This window comes from Netta rufina (genome assembly GCF_964035555.1).
Source record: "Netta rufina genome assembly, chromosome: 1".
In the NCBI taxonomy this organism is placed as follows: Eukaryota; Metazoa; Chordata; class Aves; order Anseriformes; family Anatidae; genus Netta; species Netta rufina.
This window is the reverse complement of record NC_140123.1, coordinates 231,394-256,371: the sequence shown is the minus strand read 5'-3', so window position 1 is coordinate 256,371 and position 24,978 is coordinate 231,394. Positions and strand designations below refer to the sequence as shown.

Below are 24,978 nucleotides of genomic sequence, written 5' to 3'. Positions count from 1 at the left end.
AGCACAGAGCAGTATGGCACGGCACAGCCCAACACAGCCATGGGCTGCCCCCCCACATCCTCTGGGACTCCTCTGCAGCCCCCCCAGGGCACCCCACTGGGGACCCCACTGCCTCTGGGGGTGCCCCGGCCCGTGGGGAGTAGCCCCCAGCCCCTGCGGGGTACCCCACACGGTTATCCACAGAGGGATGGGGATTGACTGGCAATGGGATGGGGAAAAAGACACATCACAGTTGCGCTGATCCCCCCACTCCTCCCCCATCGCAACACCCCGGGACAGATCAGAGCAGGGCCTTGGGGACTCCCTGGCTTTTATTGCATCCTGGGGCAGCAGGAGGGGCCGCGGTCACTGCGGGCAGTGGAAGAGGTCGACGGCAATGCTCTTGGGGGGGGCAGGCTGGCGTGCCCCCAGCAGCTCGTCCAAGCTGCGGTACTGGTAGTATCTGTCCCCGCGGAAGAGGAAGATGCCATCAGCAGTGCACATGGCGCCGTCCACACCGTCGTGGGGCAGTTGCAGCAGCTCGCCCGCGTGTCGCGGCGTCTGTGTCAGGTCCACGCGCCGCATGCGGTCCCCTGTCGGCACAGCCAGTCACCCGGTGCTGTGGGGCCCAGCCCGGGGACCCCCGGTGCTGCCCTGCACCCACACTTGGCCCCGGAACGGTGCCAGCACACCCACCTGCGATGACGTAGAGCTCTGCAGAGCCAGGGCAGGTGAAGGCAGCGTCTGCAACAGGGACACCCAGCTCATCCTGCAGAGCCTTCGGGTACCCCTCCACCTGGCGGTGGCCCTGGCCCGAGAGGTAGATGGAGACCTGGGAGCCCTGCAGAGAGTGGTGAAGGTGAGGGACAGGCATGTGGATGGTCACAAATGTCTGTGGGGACAGGGACAGGGCACGGGACAGGGATGGGGCAGGCAGGGACATCAGGGATGGGGAGGGCCATATGGAGACCCCCGGCTGGGGCCAGCTCAGGAGGGGCTGGAGGTGCCGGGTGGGGGCTGGGAGAAGTGCAGTCGTGGGGGGCACTGTGCCACTGCCTCCCCCTGCCCTGGTGCCAGCAGCAACATCCCTTCAGCAGCCCCCATGCCAGGTGTGACGTCCCTGAGCAGCCCCGTGCATGGGGAGGGGGTCCCACCTGAATCAGGTACGTGCGTCCATCCCAGGCGAAGGCAGCATCCACGTCGCCCTGCAGCCCTGGCCAGCTGTGTCCCTGGGGCCAGGCGTGCCACCCGTCCCGCCACGAGTCCAGCCGGAACATCAGCCCGCCTGCAGGATGCGTCAGCCACGGCCCTGCCCCACAGCCCTGCCCCTGCCCCGCAGACAATGGCCCACAGCCCCCTTCCCCTTGCCCCACAGCCCCACGGTGCAGACTGGACCACAACCCTCTTTCCCACAGCCCACACCTCCCCAATCCCACAGCCCCACGGCACAGCCAAGCCCACAACCCGTGGCCCCATAGAGCATCCAGGATCACAGCCCTCCACCCCACAGCATGGCCCTGCAGCCCCAGCATTGCTGCAGGCTCAGCCGACCCATGGCCCCCGTCAGCACCCCTCACCGCGGAAGGCGTAGATGCGGCCGGTGTCATCGGAGATGACGGCCTGGAAAGGCAACCTGCTGCAGCGGTCACCGGCGTCCCCCCAGGAGGCATTCCCATGACCATGGCCTGTAGGGCAGTGGCAGCAGTGGCAGCAGGAACAGGGAAAAGTATGGAGACGGGGGGACCCCAGGACAGCCAGCAGGGACCCTGCTGCAGGGGGGGACCTTGGGGTCCCTTGGCCACCATAGTCCTGGAGCCCAGGTGCCCAGGGTCAGGGCCCTGCAGGAGAGGAGGGGTCCTCGGGGTGCACATCGCAAGGGTAGGTCATAAGGGTGCGGGTCCCCAGGATGAGTCCCCAGAGTGCAGGTCATCAGCATGGGACCACGGGATGGTGCCCAGGGCAGGGGTTCCCAGGACGTGGGACCCTGGGACGGTCCCAGAAGGGGCCCTCACCTCGTCCTGGGCAGGGTATGAAGTAGTCGCGTAGGTCACGGGGGTACCCGGGGGGCACCTCGCCAGTGACGGGGTCGAAGCGCTGGAATTGGGTCCCCCTGCAGACAGTAGTAGCGCTCCAGCCAGCGCAGCGCCGCGTCGCAGGGCCCGAGCCCCGGCCACGTGTGCTGCTTTGTCATCCGCGACGCCAGGTCGAAGGAGAACACCTTGTCCCCTGCGCACGGGAGCGGCACGGCTCGTCCGGCTCAGCACAGCCCCCAGCACCTGAGCCACCCCCAGCCCCCCCACCCCACAGTGCCCCCCCGCCACCACCTCCCAGCCGGGCCCCGCTCACCCTTGAAGAAGAGGATGGTCTCCCCGCCACACTCCTCGGGATGACACTCCACAGCGGCGTCCAGGCCCCCGGGGACCCCCGGGAACTCGTCCCCAATGCGCCGGGGGAAGCCAGGGCGCAGCTGCCCCCCAGCGTAGGCCCAGACCTGCTCGCCCTGCAACGTGCCCCACAGCCTGAGACCCACCGGTCTCAGCCGTGTCCCCAGCCAGCCCCACAGGGCTGGTCCCAGAGAAGACCCCAGCACCCAGACTGTGGGATGGGACCCCAGGACTGTCCCTGCCAGCACCACCCACCCAACGGGCCAACCCCAAGGGATCAGCACAGGGTTAATCCTCCCGGCCCCAGGGAGCAGGACCCCGGGAGGCCCCCCAGCCCAAGCCCCCCAGCCCGGGATGACCAGCCCGCAGCCGTGCCTGGAAGAGGTAGAGGCTCTGGTGCTCCTCAGGGTGCTTGCGGCGATGGATGCGCAGCGCTGCGTCCACGGGGCCCTCCAGCTCCAGCCAGGACGCAGCCAGGGGGTGGCCGTGGGGCAGGGGTCCCCGCGGTGAGGTCTCCCAGACCTCCGTGCCTGTGCAGGGGCACCGTGCTTGCCCCACAGCAGCTGGCATGGGTCCTGGCGCTGCCCCCCTGCACTACCCCAAAGCCCTGCTCCTAGCCCAGCCTTGGCATGGGAGCAACCCCCCCCCCATTTTCTCCCAGGACCCCACCTCCACCCCTCATTTATCCACATCCCCTGTATCCTCCGGTCCCCACCGTGATCTGCCCCCACAGACCCCAGCTCCCCCCGTTTCCCCTGGACACTTCCCCCCTACTTCCCCTCCAGAGCTCCCAGTGCCAGACCCACTCCCCCAGCACCCACACCCCTCCTATTCGCCCACTTCCCCCGATTCCATTTCCCCCCAGCCCGTAACCGCACTCCTGATGCCAGCCCCATGCCCCCCAGACCACGTTTTCCTCCCGTGCCCCAGCCCCACGCGCCCCAGCCCCACCTCTGAAGAAGAGCATGGTGCCGTTCTCGGTCAGCGCTGCGGCGTCAAAGCCACCCTTGTCCCCGCAGAGCTGGGACAGGTCTGGGGGTGGGGGGGGAAGGCAGGTGGTTGGCACGGACCCCTGGGTGCTGCCTGCTGCCCCAGAGCTCCTGGTGTGCCCCATGGCACCCTGTGCCTGGACCCCACCCCGCACCCCCCCACCCCTTGCCTGTGTGACCCCACACGCACCTCTGCGCCCCCCCCCCACTCCCCCCGCCCCACGGGCTCTCACCAGTGTCGTTGCCGAGGGGCTCGGCCCCGTGGGGGTGCCCTCCTCCAGGCGCATCGGGTTTGCGGTGGGTCCTGGGGACAGGCAGGTGGGTCCTGGGGACGGGGGCGGCCCCGCACCCCTCCCAAGCGGCCCCGCAGCCCCCCGCCCCGCACAATCCCCCCGGCCCCACAGCCCTGCCCCCGCCCGCCCCCCGCCGCCCCCCACTCACAGGGGTCGGGCGCACCCCAGGGCCAGGGCGGCGGCCAGGCAGAGGGCAGCGGCGGGGACCCCCATGGTGAGCGCGGCCCCCGCCGCCGCCGCCGCCGGCCCTATATATAGGGGGGGGCCTTGCACAACCTCCCTGCCCCATTGCTCAACACGGACCGCCCCGCGCAACCTTCGGCCGGGGGGGCCGGGGCAGGCGCACCGGGTCGAGGGGGGTCAGGGGGAAGGGGAGGAAAAAGGGGGGAAGAAAACCGCAACCCGGGGGGGGGGGGTACACGGGGGGGCGCGGCGCGGTGGGGGCCGGGGCAGCCCCCGCTCGGGGCAGGGCAGGGCCGGGCCGGGCCCCCCCGCAGGTGCGTGGCTCTGGCCCCGGGCCAGCCCCTTCCCATCAGCTGCCCCCGTGCTGGGAAGCGCCTGACCCGGCTCTGTTTGCTCTGGCACGGCCCCGCGGGCAGGAGCCGGCAGCCCGACCTGTGCCGGGCAGCCCGGGGCACGGCGGGGGGGGCAAAGAGGCGGGGGATGGGTGGGGGGCACGGACCCCGCAGATCCCGGAGGACCCCCGGTACTGCCAACCCCACCACCACCCCCCAGTCCTGAGGTCCCCAGGGCGCACCCATCCCGGCAGAGCTCCCGGTCTTGTCCCATCCCGTGGGACGCTGGCCCCGACCCCCGTGGCATGGGGGGGCCGCAGCCGGTGACACGTTCCGGGGGCGACGGTACCCTCAGAATACTTTATTTTGTACATACAGAGCGTGCGAGCGCAGCCGGGCGCGTGGCGGCAGCAGGGGGCTGCGGGGGGCTGCAAGGCCACCCCATGCCCGCCCCACGGCCCCCTCACCCCGTGCACCTCAGGGAGCCCCGCGGGCGCTGCTGTGGGGGGAACACGGCCACCCCCGCCCCACGCCAGCCATGCCCGTCCTTGCCCCTGCTCTGGGCCCGGCCGCCCTGGCGTGGGGATAAAGTGCACAAGAGGGGCAGCGCGGGCGGTGGGGGCTCCCGCGTGGGGTGAGCACCGTTGCCCCCCGGGTCCCCGCCGCCCCTACTGCAGGTAGCGATAGGCCTTGAAGCAGTGGTTGCCCGAGTCGGCCACCACCACGTGTCCATCCGAGGTGAGCGCCAGCCCCTGCGGCCCGTACAGCGGGTCGGCCGCCGTGTTGATGTAGGAGAGGAAGGAGCCTGAGCTGTCAAAGACCTGCAGGTGGTGGCAGAGCACGCTGTGACCCCGGCCCTGCGCCCTCCCATGCACCCATCCCTGCCCCTGAGGTCCCAGAGACACGGGGACCTGGCCCTGCCCTGGCTGTCCAAGCCCTGCCCAGCAGCCCCAGGGTCCCATCCCCACCATGAGGGCCCCCATGGGCACGAGGATCCATCTCTGTCCTGCAGCTTCCCATGGGCATGAGGTCCCTACCCGCACCCCAGTGGGTCCCCGTGGGCACACACCCTTCCAAGCCCCTGTATCCGCCATGGGCACACTCACCATTCATGCCCCAGATGTCCCAGCAGTCCCCACGGATGCACAGAGCTTGTCACCACCCTAGTGACCCCCCCGTGTGGGTGCACACCCTGTCCCTGCTCTGCTCCCCGATCTACCCTTTGTTAAGTTACTGTTCAGGGCCACAAACCCCGCTCTCTGCTCAGGACCCCCTGCTGGCAATGGGCTGTGGGGCAGGGATGGGGCTGTCCCAGCCCCCCGCAGGCAGGACCCCGTGCTGGGGCCGCGCTCCCACCTGGATGCGGCTGTTGCCCCAGTCGGCCACGATGATGTTGCCATTGGCGTCGACAGCCACCCCCCGTGGGGGCGTTGAACTGCCCGTTCCCCTCCCCGTGCGACCCGAACTTGAAGAGGAACTCACCGTCCGCGTTGTACACCTGGGGACGAGGGTGTCAGTGGCTGCTGGCACGGGGGCCAGTGGCACAGCGGGACGGGCACGGCGCTGGGCGCGCCGCTGGCACTGCCCGCCGATGCCAGGCTCACCTTCACGGAGTGGTTGTGGAAATCCGTCACCACGATCTCGTTCTTGTTGTTGACCGCCACGAAGTGGGGCCCTGGGGGAGCAGCGCTGAGCCCAGGTGGGGATGAGGACACCGGGCGCCCAGCACAGGGGTCCTGCCCATGGGAACGGGGATGCCCCGGCGCCGTGCCAGCACCAGCGCCAGCACAGATTAGTGGGGTTAGTGTGTACAGGCAGCCATGAGGCCATTGCAAAGGCGTTAGTGCAGGTAGTGCATGGCCCTGGGGTGGCTACAGAGGGGTCCCAGGGGAGCCCAGAACTGAGGGGGGACCCAGTGCCCCGGCTGCCGGGGCAGAACCAGAGACCATGGCCAGGACCCAGAGCCAGAGCCCAGATCCAGGACCCAGAACCAGAACCTAGAACCCAAGCCCAGCCCCAGCATCAGAAACAGAACCCCAAACCAGACCCTAGAACCAAGGCCTAGAACCCGCACCCCCTCCAGAACCCAGGTCCTAGAACTGGAACCCGGAGCCCAGCCACCCCCACCAGCGCCAAGACCCAGAAGAAGACCCTGCACTGGAACCTAGAACCCGGGCCCCAGCACCAGCCCCACCACCCGAGCCCAGAGCCCACACCAACCCCGGCCCCAGCCCCAGGTGCCGCGGTGCCGCTGGGTCGGCTCCCACCGGCACAGGGAAGGCATGCAGTACTCACCCGGCCCGGCCCCGAGCCAGCGGGCAGCCAAAGGCATGCAGTAAGGAAGAGGGAACTTGCCCATCGGTGTATTACCATCGAGTGTACCTGCAAACTGCCGCTCGGCCGTGCCGCGGCTCCCAAACTTGGTGACCAGCTTGCCGTTGGACTGGAAGATGAAGACGCAGCAGGCCTTGTTGTCCACCACGATGATGTGCCCGTGCGGTCCACAGCGACGCCTTGGGGCCCATCAGCCGCCCAGCCCCGATCTTCGTCTGCGGCAGGCAGAGACATCAGAGGGGGCGCCGAATCGCTGCCCCCCGGCCCCGGCCCCCCCCTCACCTTGAACTTGCCCTCGGGGGAGAAGATGCTGACCCAGCGGTTGTCGTAGTCGGCGATGATTATGTCCCCGTTCATGTCCACGGTGACGCCGGTGGGGCGCTGCAGCTGGCCCGGGGGAGCGGCCCCGCACGCCGAAGCGCAGCCGGAACTGCCCCTCGTTGGAGAACACCTGGGGAGCCGGGGGGGGCTCAGCAGGGCGGGGGCCGGGGGCCGCGGCAGCGCCACTAGCTCCTACCTGCACGCACTGGTTATTGCTGTCGGCCACCACGATGCGGCCGGCACTGGAGGTGGAGATGCCCTGCAGGTTGGTGAACTCGCCCTTCTCCCGGCCGCGGCTCCCTGTGGGGGGGGACACGCAGCCGTCAGCGGCGCCCCCCGCGCCTCCCGCGGCCCCCGCCGCCACCACGGCTCACCGACACGGAAGATGAGCTCGTCCTCGATGGGGTTCTCCTTCTTCTTGCCGCTGCTGTACATGCTGAGGGGCGCCGGACGGCCTTCTGCCGGATGTGTCCGCTGCTGGGAGACTTCACGCGGCGCTTGACATCATCCGGGGAGGGGGGCACGTCGCAGGCCTTGACGGCGCGGACGCGGAAGGGGCTGCCGCGGATGGGCTGCCCGTAGAGCAGGATGGAGAGCATGAAGTCGCCCTCGGCACGCGGTGTGTACAGCAGCTCGTAGGTGCCGTTCTTGTTGTCCAGCACCTCGCTCTCAGCCACGCTGCCGTCCGGCCCCGTCACCTGGAAGCGCAGGCTGGCGCTGCCGCTGCGCACCAGCTCCCCGTCCTTGTCCTTGGTGGTGACGCTGAGCGAGGCGGGCTGTCCCACCACCGCGTGCCGCAGCCCCTCGCCGGTGGCCACCGTCTTGTGCGCCGTGGCGCTGGTGGTGATGAGCACGCCCAGGTTGAGGATGGACTTGCGGACGCCGTCGGTCTCCACCACGTAGTCCAGCTGGTCGTTCTCGTGCGGGTGCTCAGGGAACTCCTGGCTGGCCAGCTCGCTCAGCCGCTCGCTCATCTGTTTCTTCACCAGCAGCACCTCGGGCGCCGTGCCGTGGTGCAGCGCCTGCTCGGTGAAGGCGCAGCTGCTGAGGATGTTCTCCTGGCCCTGGCGCAGCGCGTCCAGCTGTGCCTGCAGCACCTGGGGACACGGCAGGGTCACCGGCAGCCACGTCCCTGCAGGTGCCGTGCCGTGACAGTGGCGGCTTGGGGGAGCACGGCAGGGGCAGGCAGCGCTACCTTCTGCTTGGCCCCGCAGATGGCCTCCAGGTCCCGCACCAGCAAGCCCTTACGCTGCTGCAGAGCCTTCTCCAGCTCCTCGAAGGTGCTGCCAATCTCGGACACGGCCTCGTTCTTGCGCTCCACCAGCTGCTGGCTTATTTCTGACACCAGCCCAATGGCGGCTGCCAGCTGCGGGAGCCTGCAGAGCCGGGGCTGGGCACAGGTACGCGGCCGGGGACCCCGGGGCCCCACTCCCCCCACCATGCCCCCCCCCAGTACCCCCCTACCTGCCCCTGATGGCCTCCAGCTGCTGCTGCAGGGCCGCCTTGTGCTGCTCCACCACGTCGCGTAGCGGCACCGTGACGTGCTCCCGGTGCTCCCCTTCCGTGCACTCGTGGCACATGGCTGTCTCGCAGGACTCGCAGTAAAACTCCATCACCTGCGGCACCGGCACTCAGGGCCCCCCATCACCGGCACCCCCTGCCCCCCCCACCCCGCGACCCACCTTGCCCTCGTGGTTGGGGCAGGAGAGGGGCTGGCCCGGGTGACGGCGCTGACGGGGTCCAGCCCCTGGCCAGGGTGGGGGCCACGGCTGTCAGGGTCGCGCTGCAGCACCTCCATCAGGTTGGTGATGAAGAAGTTGTTCTGCAGGGCCGCGACGCCCCGCTCGGGCAGGATGGAGGTCTGGCGGCAGACGGGGCAGGAGAGGGTCAGGCTCTGGGGCGGGATATAGTTCTGGAGACACCTGGGGCAGAACGGGGACAACGAGAGGGTCAGGGCCACCACCACGCAGGCGCAGGGCAGTGTGTGGGGCAGCAGGATGGGGCTGGGCAGACAGACAGGGACTGGGGGGACAGGAGGACGGACGTGGGGCTGTGCCATGGTGCACAGAAGCACACAGGGCAGAAGGCAGGGATGGGGCTGGGGACAGACGGAGGGATGGGGGCTGTGCCAGCATGCACTGGGGAGCATAAGGTATGAAGAGAAGAAGGGACTGGAAGGGCAGACAGCAGGACAGGCAGATGGGGAGCTGCACCGCAGTGCCTCAGGGTGCACAGGACGGGGGCAGAGGAAGGGGTTGGGGGAACAGACAGACACGAGGCAGAAGGATGGACACAGGGGCTATGCCATGGTGCATCAGGGTGCATGGGGAGAGGGCTGGGGTATCAGACAGACAGCAGGACAACTGGGGATGAGGGGGGCACAGCGCTGCAGTGCCAATGGAGAGCTGGCCACTGGACCCCGACATGGGGCCAGACCCACAGACAGACAGAGATGGGATGGGATGGGATGGAATGGGACCATGAGGGCAGGGACAGGGAAGCGCCAGGTGCTGGCAGGGGCCTGGAGGGCACAGAAAGAGCAGACATCAGAACAGAGCCCCCAGCCATGCCGCAGCCCCCCCCCCAGCCAGACCCCGCACTGTGGGGCAGAAACAACCCCACTGCCCATGGGATGAGAGCTCTGGAGGCAGCGTGGCCCCCGCCTCCAGGTGGGGGGCTTTCACCCCATCTTGCATTCGAAACGTGCAGTGGGGCTCTGCTCCCCCCTGGCTGATGGGGGGCAGGCATCCTGGGGGCATGGGGGTGTCCTGGGCAGTGCACGGGGTGCTGCAGTGCAGAGCAGTGAGGGTGCAGGGGCATGGGGTGCTGCACAGCCTGGAGGCAGCAGTGCACTGCAGGGGTGCAGTGGGCAGTGCAGCGGGGCACAGCGCGGATGCCACGGGGGCATGGTGGGGATGCAGCCTGAAGGCAGCATGGATGCGGCAGGGGGCAGTGGGAACGTAGTGCCGTGCAGCTTGGGGGCAGCGGGGATGCAGCGGGACAGAGCAGCCCCAGCTCCACTCCTGCGGGAGCTGCGGGAGGGGGGTGCAGGGGATGCAGCTGGGCACAGCGCGGGTGCAGTGAGGGCGCTGCAGGTACATGCATGCAGCACGAACGCTACGGGGCGCAGTGACCCAGCCAACCTGCAGGAGGTGCAGTGGGGGAAGCAGCCAGTACAGACGGATGGGGTACGGCAAGGGGGTGCAGTGGGGCTCGGGGTGCAGCACAGACACAGCTGGATGCAGTGGGGGCACAGCAGGGATGCAGTGGGGCCCTGGCAGCAGGCGGGGGTGCTGCAGTGGGGAGCATTGGGATGCAGGGGGCCCATGAGGGTCTGGACGCCCAGAGCAGGCACTGGGGGTGCGGTGGGACCCCGGTTCAGCTCTGTCAGGAGGTTTGGGAGGGAGAGTGCTTCAGGAGATGCAGCGCAGCACACGGTGAGTGCCGTGGGTAATGCAGTGTGCTGCAGGGGGGAAGCATCAGGGCACAGCAGGGAGCCAGTGGGCATGCTGTGAGGGACGCAGCAGGGATGCAGTGGGCACAACAGGGATGCTGTGGGGGTGGGGTTTGGGGGCAGCAGGACAGAGGGGATGCAGTGGGGATGCAGTGTGGGTGAAATGGGTGCGCAACAAGGTGCAGCAGGGACGCAGCAGCGCACAATGGGGATAAAGGGGGGTGCAGTGGGGATGCGGTTTGGGGTCAGCAGGGCACAGCAGGGATGCAGCGGGGATGCACCAAGACGCAGCAGCGATACAGTGGGGCACAACGGGGATGCAGCAGGGATGCCATGGCATGCGGCGCAGCACCTTGTGGGTGCAGTGGGGCACAGAGGGGACACGGCACGACTGCAGTGGGGAGCGCAAACCCCGCGGTGGGGTGTGGACGGGCACCGTGGGGCAGGGCCTCACCTCTCGCAGAAGGTGTGCAGGCAGGGCAGCACCTTGGGGTTGCGGTAGCGGTCGAGGCAGATGCTGCACACCAGGAACTGTTTGTCAATCTGCCGCACCACCAGGGCTGGCGCTGGCCTCCCGCTTCGCCATGGCGGCGTTCCCGTGGCCCCGCGGCGCTCAGCCTGGAGGCGGGGGGTGGTCAGGGGGTCAGCAGCCCCACGCCGCCCCCAGCCCCACACCGGCCCCGTGGGCTGGGCACGCAGCGTGCGCTCACCCCGCAGGGCTCGGGGGCGGCCACAGCCCTCGCCCCACACACCATGGGGCAGGCAAGGGCGAGCAGGGCCGCCCCCCCCCACCACCCCAGACACAGCGCCCCACGGCCGAGCCCCACAGCACGGAGCCGGGGGGGGGCAGCGGGCTCCCCCCCTCCACCGAGCGCTGCCCCCCACGCAGAGCACCCACCCACCCCCCCGCCCGCCCCACGGAGCCCCACGGGCCGCCCCCTCCCAGCCGCTCCGGGACCGGGGCCCGGGCCCACGCCCGGCACCTTCGCGCCCCACCAAGGACAGCGCCGCCCCCCCCCGCCCCACGGGTGCCCGACCCCACGCGGGGGGGGGGTCCCGGCACGCACCCTCTGCGCTGCCCCCGCCCCGCTCCGAGGCTCCGCGTCCGCCCCGCGCTCCCCGCGCCCCGCGGGGCCCCCCACGCGCGCCCCCTCCCCACGGCGCCGCCCGCCCCCCCCCCCCCCGCCCCGTCCCCGCTCACGGCGCTGCGGCGGCCAAACGGCTGCAGGCCCCGGCGCGGCCCCGCCCCGACGGCCATTGTGCGGGCCCGGCACCGCGACGTCACCGCCCGCCCCGCCCCGCCCCGGGGGGGGCACGGGGGGCACCGGCACCGGGATGGCGCGGGCCCGGCCCTGCCCCCCCACCCCCCCCACCCCCCCCACCCCGTGCCCCCCCCCGGGGCCTCTCCGCACCCCCGGCCGCGCTCGCCCCCCCCCCCCCCCACGCGTGGCGGCGCCGCCCCCGCATCCCCTCGCAGGCCGCCCCCCGTCCCCACCCGTGCCAGCGCCGTGCCGGCCCCACCCGTGCCAGCCGCGTCCTGCCCCCCCCCGCCCCGCCCCTCGGCCCCGCTGTCACCTTCAAGCCCGGCTCGGCTCGGCTCGGCTCAGCCCCCGCCGCGGGCAGCCGGTGCCGGGCGGGCGGCAGGGCGCATCGCCGCGGCTCGGCTCGGCTCGGCTCGGCCCCGCGCGGCAGGGACTGCGCCAGGGCTGGGCACGGTCCGCAGCCGCATCTGCCGGAGCGGCCCGCACCACTGCGGGGGGGGGGGGGGCGCCCGGCACCGCGGCCTCGCGCGGGGATCCCCCCGGGACCCCCCCCGCGGGGCGGGCGGCGGGCCGTGGGCGCTGTGCGGCGCGCCGGCGCCACGCGGGGTCCGCGAGGGGGGGTCCCCACGCGCCGCCGTGGGACGACCCGCGGGAACGCCCCCCCCCGCCTCCCCCGCCACGAATGGTCGCGCCCGGGCTGTGGCTCTGCAGTGGGGGGGCTCCGGGCGCGCCCCCCCCCCCGCATCCCGGGGGTACCCGGCTGTCGCCACGGCAAACCGCATCCCGCCCCGACAGCAGCCCCGAGCGGGGGCGCCGCCGAAGAGGGGGTGCGCGCCCCCCGCCCCGGGGCCGGAGCCTGCTGCTGGCCGCGGGGGGGGTCGCGCAGCCCCGCCGTGCTGGGGGGCGCGGCGCCCACCTGCCCCCCCCGCTGCCCTCCTGCCCCGGCCCCCCGCGGGGCGCAGCAGTGCCGGGAGCGCCGCGCTGACCCCGCTGCTCCCCCCCCGCTGCCACCGCCCCCCAGCTCCTCCGCGCCGCTGCCGCTCACCTCTGCGGCGGAGCCATGCAGGCACGGCCAGGTCCTCGCCGGTGGGGCCGGGAGAGTCCCCAGCCCCAGGACCTGGCGCTGCAGGTGCCGGCCGATGGCGAGGAGCGGGGCGGGCGCGGGGTGGTTCAGTGCGTGGGCTGCTGCCCCAGTCCCATGGGTGCTGCTGGGGCCGATCCCCACCAACACCTCTGCGCCACGGCCCAGGCCTGGGGCTGCCCAGGCCTCCGCAGAGGAACCGGCTGGGCGGCATTCCCACCGCGCCACCAGCACAGCACCGCCACCCGCCACCCTGCCATTGTCCCCACCACCCGTGCTGCCCCACACGGCAGCGCCATCGACTCAGCCCTGGGCCCTCTCCTGCTGAACATCTTCAGCAATGGCCCAGTGCAGGCAGTGCCCACTCGTGAAGGTTATGGGTGACACCGGGCTGGGGAAACTGCGCCAGGGTGACACTGGGCTGGGAAAACCATCACCAGGGCAAGACTCCACCCCAAGAGCCTTGAGCAGGCTGCAGGAAAGGGCCAACAGGAACGGTGTGATGTGCGGTAGGGACTAGTCCAAGCCCTACTTCAGGAAGGACACAGCCCTGCAACAGCACCAGCCAGGACTGCCCAGCTGGGGAAGATGTCCTGGGGAAAATGCCCTGGGGGTCTTCATGGGCAGCAGGCAGGATGAGGAGCTGCAGGACACCCTGGCAGCAAGGAGAGCCTGACAGCACCCAGCCCATGTGTATGGGGGCACAGATGAGAGGCCGGGGTGGATCAGCCCCCTCTCCACTTGTTAAACCACATCTGGACACTGCTATGAGTTTTGGGCCCCCAGCACGTGAAAGACCTCAACAAACGACCCCGAGTTCAGGGGGGAGGGCAGGGGGGTGGTCATGAGCTGAACCTGTCTAAACATCAGGAAGCATTTCTCTACTGAGGAGGTGATGAAACGCAGGCCTGTGGCATCTCCTGCCCTGGAGATCTTCACAAGCTGCCTTGAAATGGTCCTGGGCAGCCTGCTCTAGGTGGCTCTGCTTCAGCAGGGGTTGGGCCAGATGACCTTCAGAGGTCCCTGCCAACCTCAACCATTCTGTCATTCTGTGATGCTGTGAGCACTTGCCCTGTGAGGAGGGAGCAAGGAGAGACTGAGGCTTGCTCAGCCTTCAGGAGAGAAGCTTCCAACCTAGCAGCAACCTGATGGCTCCTACAGGGAGGTTACTGAGGAGCCGGAGCCAGGCTCTGCACAGTGCTGCAGGCTGGAGAGCCCACAGACAGAGGCAGAAATGTGAGTTTCAGGCTGGATCTTTGGAAAGGCTTTCCCACGAGGACCGTCCAGGACTGGAGCAGGTTGCCCAGCGAGGCTGAGCAGCCTCCATCTGCTCAGGTTTTCAAGATGCTGCTGAATAAAGCCATGAGCAGCGTGGTCTGACCCCACAGCAACCCATGCAGGTGGTTGGACCAGAGGCCTCCCGAGGTCTCCAAGCCCCCCGCACTGTTTCTCTGCCCAGGTTCCAGCTGCCCCCAGCCCCCCGCCCAGCCCCTGCACCCTTTACCCTCTGGCCACCTCCGAGTGCTGCTGGCGGTCCCCAAGTGCCCCCCTTCCCCCCTCTCCGCAGCCGGGGCAGCAGCGAGGGGGCGGGAGGGGGCAGAGGGAGGCGGCCGGGACGGGGCGGGGGGGGGGGGCGCCCCCAGCTGCCCCGCACGGCCTGGCACGGCCGGGGCACAACAAAGGGCGCAGTGAGCGGGGGAGCGCAGCTGGGCCGGGGGGGCGCGGCCGGGCACGAGGAACGCCCGCGGGGCTGCGCCGCGCTGACAGCGGCCGGACGGGGGCCGGCAGCGGGCGAGGGGGCTGGGGGAGAGCAGGGGGGGGTCCCACAGCGGAGGGGGGGTCCCACAACGTTTATTGACACTCGGAAAGGAGACGCGCGCGGAGAAGGATAAAACCCGGTCGGCTCGGGGTAGGCGCCGGCAGCCCCCGGCTCCCGCCGGGCCCTCAGCTGGGGGGGGGCCCCGCGCGCCCGCCCCGCTGCCAGGCGCCGCAGGAAGCCGAGCAGCGCCGAGCCCTCGGAGGGGGCAGCGCGGGCCGGGCCGGGGGCGCCGGGCCCCTTCCGCTGGAAGAGCCCGGCCAGGCCGAAGAAGGGCGCGGGGGCTGGGGCGGGCGGCTCGGGCGGCCGGGGCTCGGGGCCCCCCCGCGGCTCGGGCAGCGCGGGCAGCTCGGGGGCCGTGTGGCGCCGCTGCAGGGCCGGGGGGGGCGGCGAAGGGCGGCGGCAGGGCGGGGAGCGGGCGGGGGGCGCCCGGCTCCGCGTCCCGCGCCGAGCAGGAGGCGACGGAGCGGCGCTTCTGCCGCTGGAGCTCCAGCTGCTGCCGCCGCCGCCGCGCCTGCTCCCGCGCCCGGTTCTCCTGCGGGGGGGGGGGGGGGGGCGGCGGCGTCAGGGAGCGGCGGGGGCCGGGGGGCGGCGGCGCGGGGCGGGCGGGGCGGGCCGGTACCTGCACGGCGCCGAGGAAGCGCCCCGCGAAGCCGTGCAGCACCGCGCACAGCTCCTGCAGCCCGCCCGGCGCCGCCTCCTCGCAGTAGAAGTCGAGCGCGGCGGCCGCGGTGCGGTGCAGCCGCTCCATCGCCGCCCGCGTCCCGCGCAGCTCCTCCTCGGCCGCCCGCAGGAACGGCGGCAGCCGCGGCCCCAGCCCCGCCGCGCCCAGGCTCCGCGCCCCGGCCAGGCGCCCCGCCAGCCGCCGCAGCTCCCCCTCCACCTCCGCCTGCTCGATCCTGCGGGGCGCGGGACGCCCGTGGCACGGCCCCGCCTCGCCCCGCGCCCGGTGCCGGCCCCACGCGGACCGCGCCCGTCCCGGGGCAGGGCCCACGCGCGTCCCGGGAACCGGGAAGCCCTTACCGCGAGGCCGGGCCCACGTGCGGCAGCTTGCTCGGGAAGTCCAGCAGCTCCCTCTGCATCCTCGCCGCCTCCTGCGGGGCACGGCAGACAGAGCACGGCCCCCGCAGCACCGGGATAGTCGAGGGGGCACCCTCACTGCCAGGCAGAGCCGCAGCCCCACGGAGCAGAGCAGCTGCTGCCCACTTCCCCGTGGGGCTGGTGGCCAGAGCAGGGCGTACACCCCCAGGGCCCCAGACGGATGCAACACGAGGATGGTGCGGGCACAACCTAACTGTTAACGCCTGCACTGAAAGCAACTTGTGCAAATAGTAGATGTGCTGGAAATGACAGACACAGCCTCGAGGGCACACGGGGATTTTGGGGGATACGTAGCAGCAGTGGCAGCAGGGTCCACACCTGGCCCCAGAGGAACAGGCCAATGCCAAGGGACAGCATGGAAGCAGAGGGGAGTAAGCATGCATACTGGCAGAGGCAAGGGCAGCACTGGCTCTACATGGACAGAACTAGGGAGTGCATGAGCTAAAACACGTGCTGGAGTGCATCTGCAAGGAAAACAGCCTCCTCCACATGTGCAGGCTGGGTGTATCTCAGCTAGGGCGGCATGGGAACGACCTTGGGCATGGCAGGGGAGGGAGCGGGAGGCTGCAGGCACACAGCGCAGCATGTGGGGACACTGCCCCTGCTCCTGCTGCACCTCATGGCAGCCCAAGTTGGAGCTGAGGCAGCACACATTGCTGCTGCCCAAGGTGGCACATGAGAATCACAGATGCCACTGCTGGGGTGGTGGGGTTTGACAGCAGGTCTGAGGAGAGCAGAAGAGCAGCACAGGCAGTGAGACCATGCCTATGGCAGCCAGGCCTGGAGCTGCTCCAAGGGCCAGGGAGAGGAGCAAGGGGTGTGGGGACCCCTCAGCAGGGAGAAGCTCTCGGTATGAACTCAGTGCTCTGCCATGAACAAGCCCCTCACTTGTAAGCCCATCCCCAGGGGCAGCGTGCCCAAGCTCACCATGGCCACGAAGTGCAGCAGGTCCATGCCTGGCTCGTTGGCCTTGGTGTCAGGCAGCTTCAGCAGCGAGGCAATGCGGAAGCCAACAGCGCTGCCGGCGTAGCCGCCCTGGGATGGGAGCAGGGCAGTCACCACAGCCCTGCAGAGCGCAGGGTGGGAGCGCCCGCAGCACCAGCTCACCGAGTTGAGGTGGTTGCCCGTGCTGAGGATGAGGTGGAGGATGGTGTGCAGCTCCTCACACTCCAGCAGCTCTGGGGAGGGGGCAAAGGGTGAGCAGGGCACAGGACGGTGCTCCCACACCCCACGGCACGACTCACCCGTGGCGGCATCTGTCAGGGTCTGGATGGAGCCGCGCAGGGCACTCAGCCGAGGGAAGAACTCCTCCTGCAGCACGAGCAGCTCCAGGCGCTGGGTGTAGCTGGGGGCAAGGGCAGGGTGAGCGGGGTGAGGACACGGCCCCCCCAGCACGTGGGGCTCCCCCAGCTCCCACCTGGGCACCTCCGTGAGCAGCAGCATGAAGAGCTCAGGGTCGGGGAGCTGCCAGGGGCTGCCAGAGAAGGCACGCAGCCGCGCCACCTGTGGGCAGAGGGGGCATCAGGTGGGGGGCGCCGGGCACCCCCCGCTCCCCAGCCCTCACCTCTGCGGCACCAGGCAGCAGCCGGGACAGCTCCAGCAGTTTCTCAGCCCCGTAGGGTGCCCCGATGCCCTCCTGGATGTCCCGCACGATCTGGCGCACCGGCCTGGGCGGGGGGGGAGGAGCGCATCAGCCACGGGATGCTGCCCCCCGGATCAGGAATCCCCCGCCCGCTCCCGCCGGGGGCACGCGGGGCAGCAGGGCCCCAGGGAGCAGACAGCCCCGCGTGTCGTGCCCCTGCTCTCCCCCACGCGTGGGCCCGGGGCAGCCACTCCCGTCCCCCCCCCCGCCCAGCCACGCGATGTCCCCGAAGGAGCGCAGGTGCCGCCCGCGCCCCGTGTGCGGGACCGGGGCTGCCCGGGGGGCCGCGGGGGCTCCGCTCACCGCTTGAGCTGCTTGAGGAAGACGCCGAGGGCCAGGCTCCGCTTGGGCTCCAGCAGCGCTGCCTGCGGGGCGCGGCGCGGTCAGAGCGGGCGGGGGCGCGACCGGCGGGGACGGGGGACCGGGGAGGCGCGGGACACTCACCGCGGGCGGCGGGCGCTGCCCCGGGGCCGCCCCGCGGGGCTCCCGGAACAGCAGCCGCAGGCGGGGCAGGTCCAGCGGTGGCGGGGGGGGCCGCGGCGCCCACACCGAGCGGCGCCCCCGCACCCGCGCCGCGGGCAGCGGCTCCCAGTGCAGCGCCCGCAGCCGCTCGCCCCGCGCGGCCGCCGGCGGGGAGGGCACCGCCGGGGGCGGCGGGGGCGGCGGCGGCGGCGGCGGCTGGGGGCGGCGGGGGGAGCCCATGGCCAGCGTCGGGGGGAGGCACGGCCGCCCCGCCGCTCCTACGGCCCGGCACGGCCCCGCCCGGCCCCGCCCCGCCGGGGGGCCGCGGGTGCCGGCCCCGGTCCCGGCCCCGACGGCTCGGTGCGGGTCGGCACGGCCCCGGGAGGAGCTGCTCGTGGCCAAAGCCGCCTCGGCTCCCACCCGCCGGCCCCGTCCGGCTTCACCGCGCCCCGGGGCGGCCGCTGGGGCCCTGCTCCGCAGCCGCAGAAAGCACCGAGAGCCGCCGGGGGCCGGGGGAGCGCAGGGCGCAGCACTCCCGGTGGAACGGGACCGCTCCCGTCCCCGCTGCCGTCACCAGCCCCAGGCCGGTCCCTGGAGACGGGCGAGAGCGGCGGCGGGCGGGCGGGGAGAAGGACCGATCCCCGGGCCCTGCCCCTGAGGGCCGACAAGCGCCCGGGGGCCCTCGGGGTGAGCGCGAGGCCCCCGCGTCCCCTCCCGGCCGCGAGGCAGCGAGCCCAGCTCGGGCTGGAGAGCAGCGTGACCCCCGCTGCTGCTGTGCCCCCAAACACCCTCGGCTCAAGCCCCACAGAAGCAACGGTGGGACACGAGCTGCAGCCTGCAGGAGAACCAGCCACTGTCATCGGGAACCGCTGGCACCCGGGGAACCCCCAGGCCCAGCCTCCAGCCTGGGAGCTGTGCCCACAGCACCACACATACAGGCGAACTGTATCATTATATTCTGTAGTTTTATTCTGATCCGTACCGTTTTATTCTGATTCGTACCATTTTATTCTGGAGTCTTACAGAAGTGGAGAGGGAAAGGGGGGCAGACCTTCACCAGGAAAGGGGGGGGGGGGTTGTCAAGATCCAGACATTAAATTACCAGGAATTAAATTAGCAAGAAAAACAAACTGTCTTGTCTCAGGAGAAAGTGCCCAAGTGCTGCATGTGGCCAGGGCGAGAAGCAACACTCAGCTGGAGCGGGATGAGCTCCCCCAGGCGTGGGACGCCGGCCGGAGCCCCAGCATGGCTGCGCAGAGAAGCGCACCTGCGTCACACACACGGACATGCACATGCACCGGCCCTAGGACGTGGCCGCCCTTTGGTCCTTGGTTCAAGTCCTCGCCGCCCCTCGGTGGCAGCCAGGTCCCTGTGGGTGCTGGGGGAGTGGGGCTGCCTGGCTGGCTCCGAGCAGCGCGGGGTGGGAGCACGTCCACGGCTCCTCGGGACAGCAGCACCCAGCGGCCGTGACCACCCCAGCCCATGTCCGCCCACGGAGCTGACGCGCACGGCCCTGGCCAAGGGAAAAGCAGGGATGGGCGCCGTGGCATGGGAGGCAGCCCGGCACAAGCGGCCCCACCATGCAGGGGAGTGTAGTGTGTGGCCGGGAGCACCAGCCAGGTCAGGGGGAGTGCAAGAGCAGCTGCCTGGGAACACCAGGGATCAGCCGGGAGAGACAGGGCAAGCCCAGAGCTGGAGGGGGAGACAGCAGGAGCCCTGGCCACCTGCCACAGTGGGGCTGGGACCCCCTGCCACCCCTCTCAGGGACTGGGAGGGGACTGGGAGTGCCAATGCTACCCCTCTGCAGCTTTGTCTTCATTTCAAAATAAACTTTTTTTTGCGAGGGGGCAGTGGTGTGCCTGGCCTGGCCCTGCAGAGCCTGGCTCAGGGCAGCAGGGGAGGCCAGCGGGGGAAGCAGCAGGGACACGTGGAGCCCACGCACCCTCTTGCCCCATGGGGAGGCAGTGGGAAGCTGCAGTGAACCCCATCCCATCCTGCAAAGGTGCCTAGTGGGATCTGAGAGTCCCACCCTGGGGAGGGGGGACCTGTGGCCTTGTGGGGGGCTGCAGAGGGTGCCCACCATCTCGCCAAGGGGTCTGCGCTGGGGAGGGAGCACGGGGCCAGGTAGGACAGGACTCTGCCCCAGGGGGAGGCGCAGGCCAGGGGAGCCCCGTCCTCTCCAGGCTCCTCTCCCCAGGCAGGAGCAGCGACCCACTCAGAGCCCCTGCCCGCACCCCGCCAGGCTCCTGCCCTGTCGGTGCCCCCGGCTGCAGGCGCAGCAGGGCCGAGGCCGCGTCCCCCGCTCACCACTCGTGCACGCGGTCTGGCCCTGCACCAGCAGTCAGAGGTCCGAGTTCAGGTCCATGGCTTCCCCGGCCAGAGCACAAGGTGGGGCAGGCTGGGGGGCTCACTGCTCCTCCAGCCAGGAGGGCTTCTCAGCACCAGGGGTCTTCAGCTTGATGTTGAACTGCTTGAGGGTCTGCTCCAACTGCTGCTGGTTCCCAGCAAAGTAGGCAGAGATGGCGTTGTGAAAGAGCAGAAGCTGCTTGTGCATCACCTTGATCTGGGGAGAGCAGGAGTCAGTGTGCATCCTCCCAGACCCACTGCCCAGCACCCAGGGACGGTGGGAAGGGGCCAGGGCGTGACCTGCCCAGCACAAGGGGGGACGGGACGGGACCAGAGCTGCTGCCGCCAGCCAGAAAGCAGCTGCCTGCAGCGGGCAAAAGGCAGGCGGACGGACGGGCGCTCACCTGCCCTTCCCCTCGCGGCTCCCAGCCGCTGCACGGGCACTGCCCATCTGCAGGTGCACCTCGGGCATGGGGCGGTGAGGCCGCGCAGCCCACAGACAGGGCCAAGGGACACGCGTGCGCAGCACAGTCCCATCTGGCACCCTGCGGCCCTCCCCACCTTGTTCTCCTCCAAGAACTTGAGCTTGATGGCCACATCAGCACGCAGCTTTTCATACTTGTCCTTGTGGCTCTGAAACTGGCTCTGGGCTGCGTCCAGCCGGCACAGGGTGCTGGCATCCCGGGGACCCATGCTCAGCTCCTCCAGGTCCGTGCGGTAGGCGTCATACTCCAGCCTGCACAGGGGCAGCAACAGTCAGAGCTGCACAGTGGCCCCTCCAGCCACCTGCAGCAACCCAGCCCTGGCCCGTGCTGCTGTCCTACCTGGCTGTCTCATACTGCTTGACCGTCATGAGCGTGTCCTCCATGGTCTTGTTCACCAGCGTGTTGATGCTGGAGACAAAGAAGTTGACAGCTCCCAGTAGTGTTTCTCCATTCTTGCAGAGCAGTTTCTGTGTCTCTGCATTGTAACCAAACTCCTCCTGGGGCAGAGAGGAGGACGAGTCATGGTCTGCAGCAACACAGCTTGCTGTGCCCCTGCCCTCCTCCCACGTGCCCAGAACCCGCTTGGCCCTGCACCAAGGAAGGGCTGCCACAAAGTCCTGCACAAAGTCCTTCCCAGCCCCGCAGCATTCACCAAGCACAGCTGCCCTCAGCCACCTCCTGCTTTCCCCACATGCCTGGGGGTGCTGCCCAGCAGAGCACTGCCCAGGCCATGCTGCAGACCCCGAGGCTACTCTGGGTCTCTCAGTTTCCCTCCCAGACACAGCAGACCGCAGCACCAGCCAAGACAAGGCAAGCACCACCACCCCAGCAGGCATACCTGCAGCTCAGGAGACTTCTGGCTGAGGTCCGCAAAGGCATCCCCCAGGGCATGCTGTGTCTGCACCAGGCTGTAGAAGTGGTTGGTGAGAGCCCGTGCAAGCTGCAGCACGCACTCGTACTTGCGCTTTGTCTCCCGGAGCAGCTCGATCTGCGTCTCCAGCTCCAAGTCCACTGTGCGGGAGCCCCGGCCAAACCTCTCCGAGATGAGCTGCTTGGTGCACTGCAGGAAGAGGGAGGGGGTGTCAGGGCCCCGTCCCTCCATCCCTGTAGGTCTGCTGCACGGAGAGGCCTGGCCTAGCCCACCCCCTGCCACGTGGCCGGGTCCCCTGCTCACCTTGTACGTGTTGATGCCCCACTTCTTGACAATGTCAAACTTCTCCACGGCGATACCACGGACGACCTCCTCCCCTCCAACTGGTGGGCTGGGATGGGGCTGGTGCAGCCCAGAGCCTGGAACAGACAGCACACTGGTGGGGCTCAGCACAGGATGCAGCTGCAGGCTGGGCTGCCCGCTCCCAGTCACGGCTGGCACCGAGGCTGCTCCCAGGGGCAGCACCGTGCTCCCTGCAGGGCTGCTCCAGGGCCTGACAAAGTACAAGCAAAGGGAACTCAGGTATGAGCAGCACCTGGCTCTGCACAGCCCACACCAGGTGCCTCACCCCACACAGGGCAGGGCAGGCGATGGCTTTCCCCTGCCAGCCGAGCACCGTTACTGGCTCAGACAGAGCCCTCGGTATCACACGCCTTCTAATCTGCCCGCAGGCATCTCAAGCATGCAGCAGAGAACCTGGTGCTCAACGTCCTTCCAGACAGGTCCCAGCACAGGCTACAGTGCTGGCAGCAGTGGCTGCTGCTCAGATAGGAAGTGCTGCCCCCCCCCATCCACTTGCAGTGCTGCTGGTGGTGCCAGCCCTGGCACTCCTCACGCCCCCAGGCACAGCGCAGGTGGAGGTGAGACCAGGAAACCGCAGCAGGGGGCAGGCACACGGTGTCACCACCCAGCCACCAGGCTTCAGCAGCACCGCCTGTGCCCCCTGCACCAGCACCATGGCCAGGCATGGCTGCTGGGGGGGGGCATGTGCTGGGGACGCTCCCCACCACAGCAGGGGAAGGAGTGAGCTCTGAGGAACCCCGGAGCGCACCAAATGTCACAAGTGGGAAGACCCCAAAGGCCACGTGGCGCCACAGTGGGGCCGGGGTAGCCACAGTACCTGCTGAAGCACCAGCCTGGCTGGCCATCCTGCTGGCGGCAGATGCACTGGGGGAGACGGATGGTCCTCGGGGTGAGTGAGGTTGGACAAGACAGCCTGGAAATGGAGGGGCTGGCAGGAGGTGAGCGGGGAGGGAAGAGGTGGGATGGTGCGAAGGACACGAGAGCAGGAACAGCCAGAACAGAGGACGAGTGTGCAGGGAGGACGGCAGCAGGGGAGCAGATGAAAGTGTGATGTGAAATCAGAACACACAGCTGGCTGCCGGACAGACAGCACCGCACCAGAGGTGCCCAGGCTCCTCTCCCGCTCCCTCCCCGCCCCTTGGCACATCACTGTGCCACTGAGCTGAGAGCTGGGACAGGCCAGGGCTGACAGACACGGGGATGGAAACCACTGCACACGTTCTCCCTGCTGCAGCGGGCTGTCAGCAAAATCCCACGTCCCTTCCATCTGTGCCAATTCACCTGTTCAGCCTGGCACAGCTCAGAGGAGCCCGTAGTCAAGCCATCTGTTTGCTGATGAAGGGATGCATCGGCCAAGAGCCGGGACACAGAGACTCATGCAAAATGGGGACAGGGTGAGAGTGGTTGCTGGGACCAGCCAGCACGTGCCCTGGCTGCAGGCACGCGGCACCAGCAGCGACCCGGCCGCCCACAGGCACTGCCCCTGGTATGGAAAGGTGCTCGCAGACAGGCTCTGCCATCGAAGCACCCACGACCCCCAGGCTGGTATCAGCCACAAGCGGCAACAAGAGCAGAGCCCGGGGCTCAGTCACCCTGCCCTGTTCTCCCCCCACACACCTGCAGGGCACCCCTTGTCCCCTAGGCACAGCCACCACAAGCCCACACCAGCACCGTGCAATTCCAGGACCTGGGACAAGCTGTGTCACCAGGCCCTTCCCCACCACCAGCAGAACTCCCGAGAGCTAAGCCCATGTGCCACAAGCTGCAGCGCTGCGCCAGGAGAACCTGCCCTGGGGGGCAGAGCCCCCAGCGGGAGCCCCGCACCTGCGGGAGAGCTGGGCACCAGCGGCCTGGGCCCGTGGCACCACCGTGGCTGCCCAACACAAGGGGCTAAAGCTTGGAGCTGGGGCACAGGCTGCTGCTACAGCCTGCCCTGGAGGGAGAGGCTGCAGGCACGTTGTGCCAGTGGGGGACACAACCCCAGCAAGGGGCCCCACAAAACAGCAGCTGGGCTAACCCCGAGGAATGGGCTGCCCTCTGCAGGGCCACGCCACCTCCCAGGGCAGCTGCGGCTTAGAGCAGCTTCTGCCTATGTCCCCGGGCCTCCTGTGAGGCACAGCTGCCCCCACTGGGTGCCGCACCCCGGGGCAGGACCGGCCTCGACACCTGCCCCCAGCAGCAGGCAGGACGGGCAGGCAGCGCGCTCTGCTCTGCCTCCCCTCCCCTCCGACGCCTGCCATGCAGCCCACCCCTCGCCCAGCCCCGTCTCCGCCTGCCCGCACAGGGCCCAGCCTCCGCCTACCTTTGATGGTGCTGGTGGGGATGATGCCTTCGGCGGTGCCCCCGTAGCCGCCAGACACGATGCTGGTTTCGTTGAGGTTGGGCCCCGACACCATCACCTGCTGCAGGTCCTGGGGGAGCAGAGCGGGGTGAGGCGTGGGGACAGGGACGGGGCCCCCCGCGGGGACCTGGGGCCACGCAGCCCTCGGCTGCCCCGCACCCGGCGCCTCCCAGGCCCAGACCTGCTCCAAGCCGTCGTCCTCGGGCAGGCTGCCGGTGTCCCCGTTGCTGCTGATGGGGATCTCCATGGTGGCCGCCTTGCTCATGATCCCCTCCGACATCCTCAGGGCCTGCGGGGGGGACACGGAGGCCGCGCTGGGGGCCGAAGGCAGGGGCAGGGCCGGGGGCGGCCCCGCCGGGCTCCGTGCCCCGGGAGGGGCTGAGCAGCGGCCGCTGGCCCCGGGCCCGGCGCAGCCCCGGGCGCCACGTCGCAAGGCCGCGGCCGGGCCCGCTGCGGGTGGCGCCGCCCGTTAGCGGGGGCCGTGCGCGCGGCCCCGGGGGGGCTCCGAGCGGCGGCTCCGGGCCCCGCGGCAGGCGGAGCGACCGCGGCCCCGCACCGGAAGCGCGGCACGGCCGGGGGGAGTGTGGGGGGGAGGGGGAGGCCCCGCGCTGCTCCCGCACCCCGCGGCCCGGGCACGGCCTCGGGGCTGGGGGGGTGGGGGCGGCCCCGTGTCCCCGCCCGGGGGCGGCAGCGACCAACGGGACCCCGCCCGCAGCTCCCGGGGCGGCCCCCCCGGCCCGGTCCCTACCCCCCCCCCCCCCTCCCGGTCCGGCCCGGTCCCGGCCCCCCCGCCCCGCCCGGCCCCGCCCACCTGCACCGCCCCGGCCCCGCCGGGCCCCCCCCGCCGCCGCCGCCCCGGCCCCGCTGCGCCTCGGCCCGGCCGCGCCGGAACCGCGGTGACGCCAGGCCCCGCGTGCGGGACGCCGGGACCGGGGCCGG

At 70.5% G+C, this 24,978-nt stretch overlaps 3 protein-coding genes across 5 annotated transcripts; all 3 read right to left on the bottom strand.

Moving 5' to 3' along the window:
- Positions 1-293: 293 nt before the first annotated feature.
- Positions 294-3,887, bottom strand: HPX (hemopexin). Its single transcript, XM_084286972.1, is given in 11 exon segments — positions 294-572; positions 676-820; positions 1,134-1,264; positions 1,557-1,664; positions 1,992-2,088; positions 2,090-2,205; positions 2,326-2,479; positions 2,739-2,893; positions 3,315-3,395; positions 3,586-3,656; positions 3,794-3,887. Coding segments are annotated over 11 exon segments (1,350 nt in total). The 5' UTR covers positions 3,859-3,887; the 3' UTR covers positions 294-345.
- A 736-nt stretch (positions 3,888-4,623) lies between these two features.
- TRIM3 (tripartite motif containing 3) lies at positions 4,624-10,855 on the bottom strand (the record flags this gene model as incomplete). The annotated part of the gene is given in 18 exon segments (XM_084284376.1): positions 4,624-4,981; positions 5,517-5,579; positions 5,581-5,658; positions 5,765-5,835; positions 6,543-6,656; positions 6,659-6,676; positions 6,679-6,709; positions 6,777-6,890; positions 6,892-6,945; positions 7,012-7,115; positions 7,190-7,255; positions 7,258-7,912; positions 8,011-8,191; positions 8,280-8,431; positions 8,498-8,533; positions 8,536-8,737; positions 10,724-10,824; positions 10,826-10,855. Coding segments are annotated over 18 exon segments (2,223 nt in total). The 3' UTR covers positions 4,624-4,828.
- Positions 10,856-18,595: 7,740 nt separating this feature from the next.
- On the bottom strand, positions 18,596-24,974 carry ARFIP2 (ARF interacting protein 2). Of its 3 annotated transcripts, none has more exons than XM_084304564.1 (9): positions 24,851-24,974; positions 24,221-24,328; positions 24,001-24,109; positions 22,516-22,626; positions 21,639-21,754; positions 21,303-21,524; positions 20,804-20,961; positions 20,541-20,715; positions 18,596-20,196 (listed from the first exon to the last, which is right to left on the bottom strand). In XM_084304564.1, exons 2-9 carry the CDS (start codon positions 24,317-24,319, stop codon positions 20,041-20,043), a joined length of 1,146 nt encoding a protein of 381 aa, XP_084160690.1. In that variant the 5' UTR covers positions 24,320-24,328; positions 24,851-24,974; the 3' UTR covers positions 18,596-20,040. The 3 variants fall into 3 exon arrangements, with proteins under 3 accessions (XP_084160690.1, XP_084160691.1, XP_084160692.1); XM_084304566.1 differs by having other exon boundaries at positions 20,053-20,196; positions 20,599-20,715; XM_084304565.1 differs by lacking the exon at positions 22,516-22,626.
- Positions 24,975-24,978: the final 4 nt, after the last annotated feature.

Coding starts and splice junctions, on each gene's coding strand:
- ARFIP2 (XM_084304564.1), bottom strand. CDS start 24,319: ATGTCGGAGGGGATCATGAGCAAGGCGGCCACCATGGAGATCCCCATC. Junction 20,962..21,302: donor AGAAGTCTCCTGAGCTGCAG/GTATGCCTGCTG, acceptor TCTCTGCCCCAG/GAGGAGTTTGGTTACAATGC. Junction 20,716..20,803: donor AAGCAGTATGAGACAGCCAG/GTAGGACAGCAG, acceptor GCCCCTGTGCAG/GCTGGAGTATGACGCCTACC.